Raw genomic sequence first — 12,764 nt, 5'->3', positions numbered from 1 at the left:
CACCCACGTTTCTACACGGTGTGGTATGTACGACATGGCGATTGCCACACAATGCAGGAATGTGCTATAGGCGCTGTCACGACGGCGGTCTGCTCTTCAGACTCTCCTCTGAGGCTAACAGGCCACCTCCATGAGACCACCAGAGCACCGCCACCTCCATGGTTTAAACTCGTAATCCAACAGGCGGGTGCACTACGGGCATGGCGGTGTGGCCATTGCGACAGGAGGATCGCCAAACTTGTAATCAGGCCCCTAGCTTCCTGCCGAATTTGATGTAATTACATTCAGGTAGTGCCTCTTTAAAAAAAAGTCTATGGAAAATGCATGGGCATTTTATATTTTGTGACCGCTTTTTTCTTGGTTCTGGCTTAACACATCACCCAGTAACTTTCCATGCACAAACTAGACAAAAAAGTAACATAATTGCCATTTACAGGCTGATCAAATGATGCATTCAGCACCCGCCCTGTCCATTCCTTTCAGCCAATGGAAGTTACATTCTATAGCCAACTGAAAAAGAGTAAGGACTTGGCAGAACAGAAGCATGCATGACCTTGGTCACTGGAAGAAGAAGAGGGAGCTTAATGGCAATAGACCTGGAAATGCACGTTATTTGCCACATGACTGAGTTCCTCTGACTCTACTATGGAGAGTGGTCCGGATGCTCCCATCATTGAGCCTTGTTGGATTGGTCAATGCAGTGCATAAAGAGTAAAATATTCTGCATCATATTCAAAACCATTCTTCAGTCTGGTCTACTCTGCATTATGCTTACAGAGAGATATTGTCACGGTCACTTTCTGGAACAACCCAAGTTAAAATACTGTAAAAAAAACTGCAGAACTCCATGCTTGTCCCTGTATCTGATCCTCGTGCACAGAACCACAAGCTTATTTGTCCACTCTTTGCCGAGCTTCTAACTCTCTGCACGACAAGTCACAACAGCCCTGATCCTACAGATCTTTGAAGACCATTCTGTGCATCACCCTTTTCTCTAGACCAGCTAATCTTACCCTTTAGACTTCTATGACCCCTACTGAATCACTGTTGGAAGCTGAGACTCCAACCTTAAAAACGTCCATGATTTTAACCACAAAATAATATACACAAATACAGAAACAACTATGGCCCTGATTCCAATGTCGGCAGGAAGGGCTCGACCGTCGGTGGAGGCCTCCTGCCCACATCAGAACGTGCCGTTCGGATTCCTTTCCGACTGAGCCATTCTGATGGGCTCAGTCGGAAAGGAATCCGACTCGGTTTTACGGATGGCTTATGACGGGCTCGGAGAGCCCATCCGCCATCCAGAAACCCTTCAGTACTTCCCCGGCCGCCTCTTTCCGGCCGAGGGAGTACAATGGCAGTTTCCCACTGCCTTTTTGTGCCGGTCCTTCTGACACGAAAAGGCAGTGGGAAACTGTCTTTGGGGGCCCCCAGTAGGGCCCCCATGGGTACAAGGCTGCCAAATGGCGGTCTAGGTTCGGTTGCATCCTACTTGCAGGTCTGTAACTGACGACAGGAGGTCGGTCAGTTACAGTTCCTGACCAATGTCGGATAGACTCCGGTCCGTCCGACATCGGAATCGGGCCCTATATCTGAAACAAATGCCCACATTCTAAAATATTTGATTCAATTTGTAGCACACAAAATGTGTTTTTATTTCTAAAAGATGAAGCAATATGTCTTTTTTGCTCGTAATGGATGTTCTCTTTTTGTCTGTGCATAGCATTACTTCATTTGATGCCACAGTCATCCATACTTGTCTCTATACGCTCGGCTCGTGCTGTTCCCAAAAATCAAGCTAAGGCTACCAACTTTGGGGCTTTTTCAAAAACTGCACTTTGTGTTATTTGAAGTAGTACTACAATAAAATACTATTCACTAATGTACATGCAGAGACTCCAACTCCACCACTCCTATCTTTTTTGTGTGCAAAGGTCTCTGACATGTGGGGAAATGTCCACATACATGGGTCTACATCTTAGTATTAATTGTGGGAAGGAGAGGGAGGATTGAAAGGAAAATGGGAATACCTTCACCTAAATCGGATAGTTTTATGAGGGCTAAGAATGGGATTAAGGAAGGACATTGAAATACAAACACCCGATCCACAAAAGAGTAATTTCATTGCTATTCACAAACTAAACTGATAAAGTTACTATGGCCAAAATGGCCCCAAAAAAGTAGCACATGTACTCCAGCTCTGCCTTGGATTATTAATTATTATAAAATGTAATATTAAACATATAAAGTTGAACGTTTGTTAAAAAAATAATTCACAATATTTATATGCATAAATCTTAATATATTTTGATATATCTTAACTGCAAATAAAATTATTATTGTAAGTGGTTTTTTTTATTATTGCTTAAAATAATATATAAAAATAAAATGTACTTTAATTAACTATTAAACATTTAAGTTAATGTGTGACAACATTTTATTTTATTAATTTGAGCATGAAAATAAATGTACGCAATCATTTTGCATCCATATTTTATATTAAAACCTTTTAATAGTTTTGTTTAAATAATAATAAACGTTAATCATTTTCTGTATGCTTTTAAATAGGAAGATCTCTGCCACGATGAAGGAACTCTTCACCTATGTGTTAAACATTACGAGTAGTAACTTTGCACTCGGAAATTCTGGTGTAGAAGTTTCCACCCAGGGTGGAGATACATCAGTCTGCACCTCGGTAACTTTATACTAGGAAATGGTCAATAGCAAATAATTGCAAAGTTACTATTAGCTACAGTAGTTAATTTACACATGAGTAGGTGTACTCTAGTAAATTTACCTTTGTAAATAGGGCTCTATTTTAAAAACAAAATCCTTTATTTATTCAGTTTCAACATATCAATGACAACCATCAGTGCAGCGCTTACTCACAGTACATAGCGAGCAACTGGAGGGATATTCTATTGCATTAACAATAATAGATTTGCAGGAGGCACTCGATCAGTGACATTACAGTTAAACCTCCAAGGGACACATCCAATCACAGCATAATGCAAAGGGCCAAAGGACCTCTAATTTTCCATGCGTGTGCTCTCCCCATTTAAAGGTGTATCTGCAGGGGCTGCAAATCTTTCCTCCAGGGCCACCCAGGCATCCAGGCCGTTCAAGTTGTGTATCCCTCCTACCTCGTTTCATATGGAGTTCCTCCACCAAAGACCTCATAAAGCTCTATTTTTTGCCTCCAATTTCAGAGTCCTTCATATTTACTGTACATTTTATAATTTTATAATTTACATATAAATTTCTTCTGTTTAAATAGTTTATTAATCTGCTGATGTCCATTTATTTTCTAAGTAGTCATGAACCCCCTGAGTAGAGTAGGTGCCGTGGGCCCCAGGAGTATGTGGACCCAGTTTAAGAATCAATGCTCTAGATACTTTTTTCCCTACAATGAATATATTTAAATTTGTTTGCAGTATTCAAGATGAAATAAATTCGATCCTCTCTCAACTTCACCTGTAACTCATGCGTCTGTTACTCCAGGCTACTCTACTGGCAGGAAGTAACTTCTCCATTGACTTGCATTGAAGTGATAGATTTTCTCAGCTGGAGAAAGCGGAAATAAAGCCATTTTCACTTAAAACATTTTTAGAAGCTCCCTAAATTGACCTTTGACAGCCAAATCATGATACTCCTGTCCCTAAAGTTCTGACCTTGAAGTTGCCTAGGAGGTGTGTAGGATTCTAGAAATAACATATTGCCATATAGCATGTGCTGCTTCACTACACTTTCTTTTGCTCATTAACAGTTGCTGGATGAACAATAAAACGAAACAGAAGGTATAAAACACACGAAACGAGACGTTTCTTCAACGTTGCTTCACAAATATTTTGATCAATAAGCGTGTAACTTTTTTCATCTGTAAATGTAAGTTACAAAGAGTGTACTGCTAGAAAAAAGATCCCATACAGTAGATTTTGCAGATTAAACACCCCAGCAGAAGATCAATTTAAAGAAAGATTTCTCTCACCAAATTAATTAGCATCAAACATTTTGATCAAGTGTTGTAATGTTTGCACTTCACACTGGTTGCAGAATTTGCAAACCTCACACATTTATATTTGGTCTGCTCCTAGTGTATCTTTCGTTGAATCTAAACTATTTTCTTCCAACGTTGTGTTTTTCTTCCAGTGGTTTATCCCCGGGTTCTCCAGTGTCTGGATCTGCCAATTATCTCCAGTACACAGTGCAAGCAGGCCCATCCCTACTACTACACAGACAACATGGTGTGTGCTGGATTCATGCAGGGAGGACGGAGTTCCTGTGGGGTAAGAGAGACATCCGACCCTGCTCATGCCTACAGTACAGAACTTTGTCCTTTGTTAATTTGAATGAGATATAAGGTTGCAAAAACTGAAACACGTTCTAGCTTTGTGACCCAGTATGCTTATAAAACATTGCTAAACCGGTGTTGTTACTTGCCAAGGAGAGCAAAGTCCTGCCCCCATTCTACTTGAGACAGTTAAGAGTACAACTCACCCACTGTTTATTACAGCCTATGGCACTTGTAATACAGCCGACAAGATATCTGTCACATTTTGACAGATCTTCCTGTCTGCAAGGAATATGCTAAGAAGGTTTTACTGAAGACACCATATTTCCATTGACTTTTCTCAATATTTATTTATTTAGTTATTTGCAGAGTTTTATTTAGCGCTGGCTATTAACCCACCAATGTTGTGATCAGTTTGTATTTTAGATACAGCTTATTTACCACAACACCCAACATTCTACATATGCAACCCTACACACCCCCTTCCTTCACAACCAAAACATATAAGAATGTAATTAACAGAAATAATAAAAGTAAAACAGCAAATTAAAAAAAAGCACCATATGGAATAGGACTGCATATAGTGGGATAGGGAACTTGGAAGGGACATGCATGCAAAATAAACTTAAGTTGATCAACATAACCAACTAGTCAATGATAAAATGAGCATTAACAGAAGGCAAATGTAAATACAAACATGTCGCGAACATAATCTCATAAGGCGAAGAGAGAACCAACAGGTACCATACGCATGTAGGTAAAAAATGATACATAACTGTTTCATAACAAAATCCTTAGACTTCACAAGACTAGTTATAATTCTCTGAGGAATCTAGGTTGGTGCTGGTCACATTCAATTTCACCACATTCATCTGTTCCCACACCCATTTTCTAACGCACATTGGTGGGATTGGAGTCGGGCACCAATTAAACGAAGCTCTTTTTCAACACCCATCCATTCTTGATAATTATTGCATGTTCCTTCACTTCATTTTTTGAACAGATGCTGAAAAACTGGAAAATCTTTTCTGAACTTGAGCAGGTGCCTTAACAATCAATCTGTTGCAACTTTTGCCTATTGTGCTGTATTTCTTTTGCACTTCACATCTCACATCCACAACACTGCCAACTTTCACAACATCAACATTTTTTTGATATATCTATTTCTTGCTCAATTTTGTTCCGACATCCCTGACCCTTAACATAGTGAAAGGTGACATACCTGTGCCTATATGAGGTGTGCTTCTGATGGCCCAAATCATATACCTCATCACAGACTTCCTTTCCAAAGCATTCACCAACGCCAAATGCAAGCTGATTCTTAATAATACGATTATTTCTTTCCACCAACCCATTGCTATGGGGATGATATAAAGACGTTCTGGTGTGTTTTATGTCAGACAGATTTAAAAATTCTTCCATTTACCGCGACACCAACTGGGTGCCATTGTTGGTCACCAATTCCTAAGGATACCCTTCTCTCAGAAACACTTCTTTAAATAGATCAATAACTACACCAGTATTCACACTGTCCACAAATTTGATTTCATGCCACTTAGCAAAATAGTCAATTAATAAGCAAGCATTTTTAGTGAGCCTACCAAGACACTGCATGGTCCCGATATGTCAAAACGCAGTTTATACCAAGACAAATTAGCTGTGGTTATGGGGGTAACAGGACTTGTACCAGTCCCCTGGGTCTCATCACTCATGACTCACACTGTACACTCACAGACAAAACATTCCACAGCATATCAACCCCTAGCCACAAAAAATCATCAGGTATTCCTAGGTTTCATGGCACAAATACCAACATTAAAGTTAGAACCTTGTTGCGCAACTACCAACAATCCACACATAAGCAAAACACCATTTACAACTGGCAACTCATCTGAAGCCCTTAAATATGGAATTTAGTTCCCCTGAACTTCTTTAGCAGGAGGCCAATGACTGGCAACAAATTCCAGCACATTTTGTATCTCACTGTCAACTGCTAAGGCTTCCATCCACTCTTCTATAGGAAGAGCACCATTCATAGTATCATCGATGGAACTCACCACACATACCCTTACCAAGTCATCATACATCATTTTCAGCTCAGACTCACATAACAATAGTCTGGACAAACAATCAGTAAATACATTCCTGGCACCAACCACATAGTCTAATTTGTTGTGAAACACTTGCAGTATATTGTCATTTGGCAATGCATGGGGCAGCTCTTCCACCCTCACTAGTGCTAAATTGGTCAACCAATGGTTTATGGTCCATTCTTAGAATAAACATGCTGCCCCACACAAAATCTTTGAAGTACTGCACACCCCACCACAAACCAAGAGCCTCCTTCACTATCATGGAATAAATGGTCTCTGTACGTCTCAAAGCACTTGAAGCAAATGCAATGATTTTCCCACCAACATTGCTCCACTTCTGCATACATATGTCCCCAAGGCCCAAATTGCTGGCATCAGTGGAAATGATACAGGTGTCATTAGTATTGAATGGCTTAAGAGGGCATGCTATAACAATGTCTTGTTTAATTGACTCAAACACCTTGTCACACTCATTATTCTAAATATACTTTACATTCTTCTTAAGCAGGTCCCTTTATCTTGCTGTCTTACTTGAAAAATGTCCCACAAATTTGACATAATATTCTATTAAGTCCAAAAGAGACCTAAGTTGATCCCTGTTGAGATGTTTAGGAGCCTTCTCAATTGCTTCCAGTATTGTTAGTTTGGGTTTTACCCCATCCAGAGAAAGCATGTAGTTATCCTTCTTTAATGTCAACCCACTAGATCTCAGTATGTCAAAGTATGCCTTTGGTCCTGTTCAGATTTATCTTGACCATATACCAAGATATCATCTTGAAAATAAGTGACTCTGGGAAAATCTTTTAACAATGTACTCATCAATCTCTGAAAAACAGCTCAAGCTGATGTTAATCCCAATGGCATCTCAAAATAGGGATGCGCACCTTCAAGCGTGACAAAAGACTTAAGATACTTGGATTCTTGACACAACCCTACCTGGTGGTAAGCAGTTGACACATCCAATGATGTAAAAAACACCGCCCCTTTAAGGGCTGGCAACAGTTCATTAATATGGGGCAATGGTTGGTGATCAACCTAAATATTAGCGTTCAGTTGCCTTAAATCAACACACAACCTCAATGACTTATCAGACTTTGCAGACTTCAATAGGTTCAAAGATCCCCTGATCACACAATTTCTTAAGTTCAGATTTCAGCTCATTACGTAGCCTCAAAGGTACCTAGCACACCATGTGCACAACTGCCCAGGCAAATAATGTGGTGTTGGGGACTCTTCAATTTACCTAAATGTTCGTTGAACACATTGGGATACTTCCTTACCCACTCACACTACCAATTTGACCGATGTATTCACTGCTTGAATCATACATTCTTTTCATTTAAATAACCACATTAGGATGATTTGGGTCCAATACCATGTCCAAATCACCCTGTTAATTCCATCCTAACAAATCGGAGCCTCGCTCGGTGGAACTGCCCTCAAACTCCAATGTAGCATCAAATTGACCCATAACTTATACTTTCTTCCCCCATATGCAAATATTTCAATGTGTGGAGCTTGTAATTGTATCCTGTGAAACCCTTCAAAATCCTTCACATTCATAAGTGTGAAAGGAGAACCAGAATCCACCATTAATTTACTGATCTTCCCATTTATGGCAATTCCACACTCTGGAAGTTGACTTCTGTGACACCCATTCATTGTAGATAAACCAACAGTTTCATCATGCCCTGGAGAAGTTAGCGTTAATATTCAATTGCCATCATCCTCAGACAGGTCATTCTCCAATGACTTTACCATCGCTGAACTATTCTGTTTTTGCCCTGACATTGATTTACATACTAGTGCGAAATTACCTTTCTTCCGTACTAACAACAAGTTTGGTGGACAGCAGCACAAAATGTAACAATGCTCAAATGAGACTTGCTGTCACATCGTAAACACAATCCATCAGTCTTGTCCCGGGTGGACATGGTGCTGCTATTGGCCACTTTCTGCGGAGCCTTTCCGCTTTCTATCTCAGATGATAGTCTATCAGATTGTTTATAGATCAGTTGAACCTCAGTTCAAGGTTTAGAACTTTTGTTAATTTCCTTCATGCCTTGCTCCGAGTGTTTAATGTTTCTAGAGATCGTCAATGCTGTTTCCAAGTTGGGATCTGCACTGGCTAGAAGTCTTTCCTAGATTTTCGTATTATTAGTCCATACATAGCTGTTTATTCATAAAATCAACCTTGAATCCCATAATTACATGTGGATGTAAACATACTCAAGGCAGCTACAAAGTCCTCAATAAACTCTCCAGGAAGATATGAATGCTGTAAAAATGTATGCCGATCCAGAAGTTCTTTTGTGGATTGAATATCAACAGTGCTTTTTTTCTTTTTAGAGGGGAATGTGTCACTGTTAAATGTCTCCAAATATACCTCAAATGCTTGACTCCACTGTGGCCAATTAAGTGGAGGAGTTCCCAAACGGGTAAACATTGTGTTTAGCTGGTATCTTATCTATGATTGTGGCCTAGCATGGGTGAGTTGCTGCCACTAATACCATAGTTGCTCAATTGTATGATAAACTAGTCACAGTTATTAGGTGTGCCTGTCACTGTGAACACAAACTCAATGCACAGCAAACCTGAACAGCTTCTCAAATAAAGATGGTCACCAAAACTCACGTACTAAGTTTCTGAGGCAGATTGGGAACAGATTCAGTACCCAACAGCACAAAATGGTTGCCAGTTGGAACGTGGAGAATGCATGCCAGGCAAGGCTATCATATGGAATGGAAAGCTTCCCAATCTATCAAAATGGCTGCTGGCATCATACACACAACTTGTGTTTATAGAGGCAGTAGGGCATGGAGGTGTGGTTCTGGGTTGCTCATTCCAGTGAGAGGGAAACACGCGACTCACCATAAATTGCCACAGTAAGGCACCAAATATGCTGTGGGCCCTGCATGGACAACAGCACGCCGCCATTGTGCTGGGTCCTCAACTGTGCTAAAAGCTACTGCTAAGGCACTTCAGCGCACCACACAAAGAGGTTCCTTTTGAGATGGAAAGGATAAGACTCACTGGAGAAGACTGGTGAGACTGACAGCCAACCCATTGCCACTGAAAATATGTGTACTGTGGTAAGGAGAGAAAAGCTCTATTTCACAGTCAGCCAAACCAGTCGGCAGCAACTATCATCCCTAGAACCTCACACCCCAATGTTCCACGCAGGAGACCAATGCCACCCAACATTCCACATATGCAACTTAACATTCGCTCAGAAACGTAATTTCCTATTACTGTTTACTCTCCCAGTTAAAGATGTGTATTCCAGCTCTGAAGTGTGATATGTGGCAGAAATGGTCCCCCACCCTACTGTGACTGGGAACAGGCTGTGTGGGCGAGTTTTGGGAATGAATAGGAGAAGTCCTCCCTGTCATCTCTAAGTCAAAAGAGATAGTGGTGCTAAAGTGTTTTGCCAGCTATACCTATCCACTCTTAGATAGCTAATGACTGCTACGTGGTCAACAGTTAACACTCATTGGCTTTTCCGAGGCCCAGAGGCAGACTCTGAGTTAGAGTTCTGAACTCTAGCTGTCAAAGATGCATATTCAAGCTGGTGGTGTGATAAATGGTAGAACTGGTTTTAAACTAGTTCTAGCACGGGCAGCCCTAAGTACATTTTTACAAAGTTTCTTTTCTGCTCAAGTAAATCTGATTTCCCCATTAAGTCATTTTACAAACTAAGCAGTTTGACATTTAACTTTTCATGTCATAAGTGCACTTAAGGCGCCATTTACAAAGGACTTACAGAAAAGGTAAATAGGCCCAATAGGGAGTTCCAATGTATAGCACATGATTTAGAAGGGCAGCACAGACACTTCAGGATGTGTTACGGAGATAATAGTCATATCATTCTCAGGCTAGATGATAACAGGAATGCGGCCACCCCAATTGTTAGTGTGTGGCTTAGTGAAACTGACGAAACTGAATTCAGATAAAAACCGAGGTGATAGTTCTAGGCAGTCCACCTATGATCTATTCCTCGAGGGTGGCCTGACTCTCTAGTCCTTTGACCTTTGCCTGTTAATAATGTTAATAATCTGTGGGCTGTGTTTGATGATGAACTCTCCTTCGAAACATACTTGGCAAAGGTCACATCATTTCCTCCAACTGAAGATTCTCCAGAAGATGTTGTCCTTTTCTACCGGATAACTCTCATTATCCCCTTTTGCTACTGGTGGTGGACTCTGCTAGATTATGCAGATGCTTTGTAATTAGGACCTTCTGCCGGCACCACTGAGCATCTTCAGCTGGTACAGAATGCCGCAGCAAAGCTCTTGCTTAAACGCCAGGTACGCAACCTCTCTCGGGAGACTGCAAATGCTGCATCAGCTTCCAAAACACAATCAAATTACTTTGGAAAGCTAGTGTCTATGCTTTGAGACCCTGTGTGAATCAGGTGCTTTGTTTATTTGACAATTGATCCCAAAAGGTCTCTTCAATCCAGGTCTGCCTTCCTTTTTCAAACCCCTGAGATCAGAAAAGTGTATCAGGTGGGCATATCAGTGCCTCACAGAAGGTGTATAAGGAATGACATACTCCTGTATATGTCCAGCACCATTATTATTTTTATTACCAATAATAACAACAATAATACTTATAATAATAATGACAATTATTATTATAACTGTAATAATTATTATGTTTTTAGAAATATTTATCAGTATTATTATTGTTACTATTATTATTATAGTTGTTGTTATTTGTTATTGATGTATTTATTGATTTTATTATTGATACTGTGGTTGCACCTTCTACTTTACTCGTGTGGTTCACCAGAAAGACAAGGAAATGCGTGTAGTTCCTTCACATTTCCGCCCCTCTCATAAGGTCAGAGGTCACTGGATTTACAACGCCTGTGGCTTGCTTGACGGCCTGTGCGCGTGAGGCTGCACTGCTTGGCATCTGCTGGTTTGACATGCGAAAGCAAGACTAATGAAGACAGTCTCACAGGAATGCCCCTTTGCTGAAACAGAAGCGGTTTCAAAATTCACAATTCACATGAAACTCTTCATGCCTGCATAAAACAGATTATGGAACAATGGGAAGCCTAGATTCCTATTTCACATGTGATATTTCAAAAAACGGACTGGTAGTGTTCATTGTGGTGTGACATCACTTTCCCAGACTATTGTTATTTTATCATGTTGCCAGAATCTGATGGCAGCTGCAGACCTTACTGAGTTGTCCTTCTGTTGGTTATTGAGTGATAATGCAATATTCATTCATATATCTTTGCATAACAAAAATGGTAGTTATAAAAACGTATTAACTTGTTAAAAATTCTAAATGTAAAAGTTCACTCCTAGGCCATTCCTCGCTAAGAGGCTGCAATAAATGTTTTTACACCAGGGGACGTCTGTTTTGTCAAGAAACACAAATTACAGTATCTAATGGCCAATTTTGGGATTTCTTTTGCAGGGAGACTCAGGAGGACCCCTGGAGTGCAACGGACAGCTTCAGGGTGTTGTCTCTTGGGGACCTAGCAAGTGCGCCTCGAAGGACGCCCCAACTGTATACACCAAAGTCTGCAACTATAATGCGTGGATCAATCAAGTCATATCTAACAATTAACGCTTTGACATTATATAAGCAAAACTAAAAACAAAAATTGTTCGTTCACCCAAAACAATGTCATAACAAGACTTCTCCTATATGTTCAGTAAACTACATGATTCTCTGTACTTCCTTAATAAACATTCAAGTTGCACCTAAAAATTCTCTAGACTATTCATTCGCCGAAAACCCATTAACTTGTGTTGTAATTTCCTTGCACCAGCACTACAGCACCATGATAGTGCAAATTATAGATGTCTCTTGCACTAAAGTCTTGACTTTAATCTCATACACCAAAGGTTGGCTGCATTGTGCAGTTCATTGTTGCTAGTGTTGTTTATTTTTCTATGAAAGTCACATGATTGCTTTTGTTTTATGTAAATCATGCTTAATCCTCAGCTTTCTGGATAGCTACATCAACACATGGACGCTGTTTCACCAAACTGACCCCATTTTTTCAAAATATGCTATGAGTGACCCCATATGTCGAAAATGACCTTCATTGTGCCAGGGTCAGCATTTTGCCCTTGGTGGCCCTCATGTGTCATGGCTACCTCTTATGCAAAAATTGCATGCAGTATGTCAGTACCAGAATTTTGCCTTTATTGCCGTCCATGTACCATGGCTGAACCTCATGTCAAATATTGGGCCAGTATTTTGTTATGATTCCCCTCCCCCATATGCCACAGTTATCCTCTCTTATGGCAAGTATTACCTCCACGGTGCTACCATAATTTGCCTTAGGTGCCCACTATGCCAAGAGTTTCTTCAAGTATGCCAAAATCAGATTTTGTCCATGTGTGCCC

General features: G+C 40.4%; 1 protein-coding gene across 1 annotated transcript in view; it reads left to right on the top strand.

Moving 5' to 3' along the window:
* LOC146817641 (trypsin-like) overlaps window positions 1–12,120 on the top strand; it is a 28,178-nt gene extending 16,058 nt beyond the window's left edge. Inside the window, exons 4-5 of the mRNA XM_085611102.1 lie at window positions 4,153–4,289; window positions 11,824–12,120. Of these exons, the coding sequence (XP_085467228.1) occupies window positions 4,153–4,289; window positions 11,824–11,976 (290 nt within the window). The 3' untranslated portion in view covers window positions 11,977–12,120. The remainder of the gene's footprint in view (window positions 1–4,152; window positions 4,290–11,823) is intronic.
* Window positions 12,121–12,764: the final 644 nt, after the last annotated feature.

This window comes from Triturus cristatus, chromosome 6 (assembly GCF_964204655.1).
Source record: "Triturus cristatus chromosome 6, aTriCri1.1, whole genome shotgun sequence".
NCBI classification, from domain to species: Eukaryota; Metazoa; Chordata; class Amphibia; order Caudata; family Salamandridae; genus Triturus; species Triturus cristatus.
Note: the sequence above shows the minus strand (reverse complement) of the source record. Positions and strands in the feature narration are given on the sequence as shown.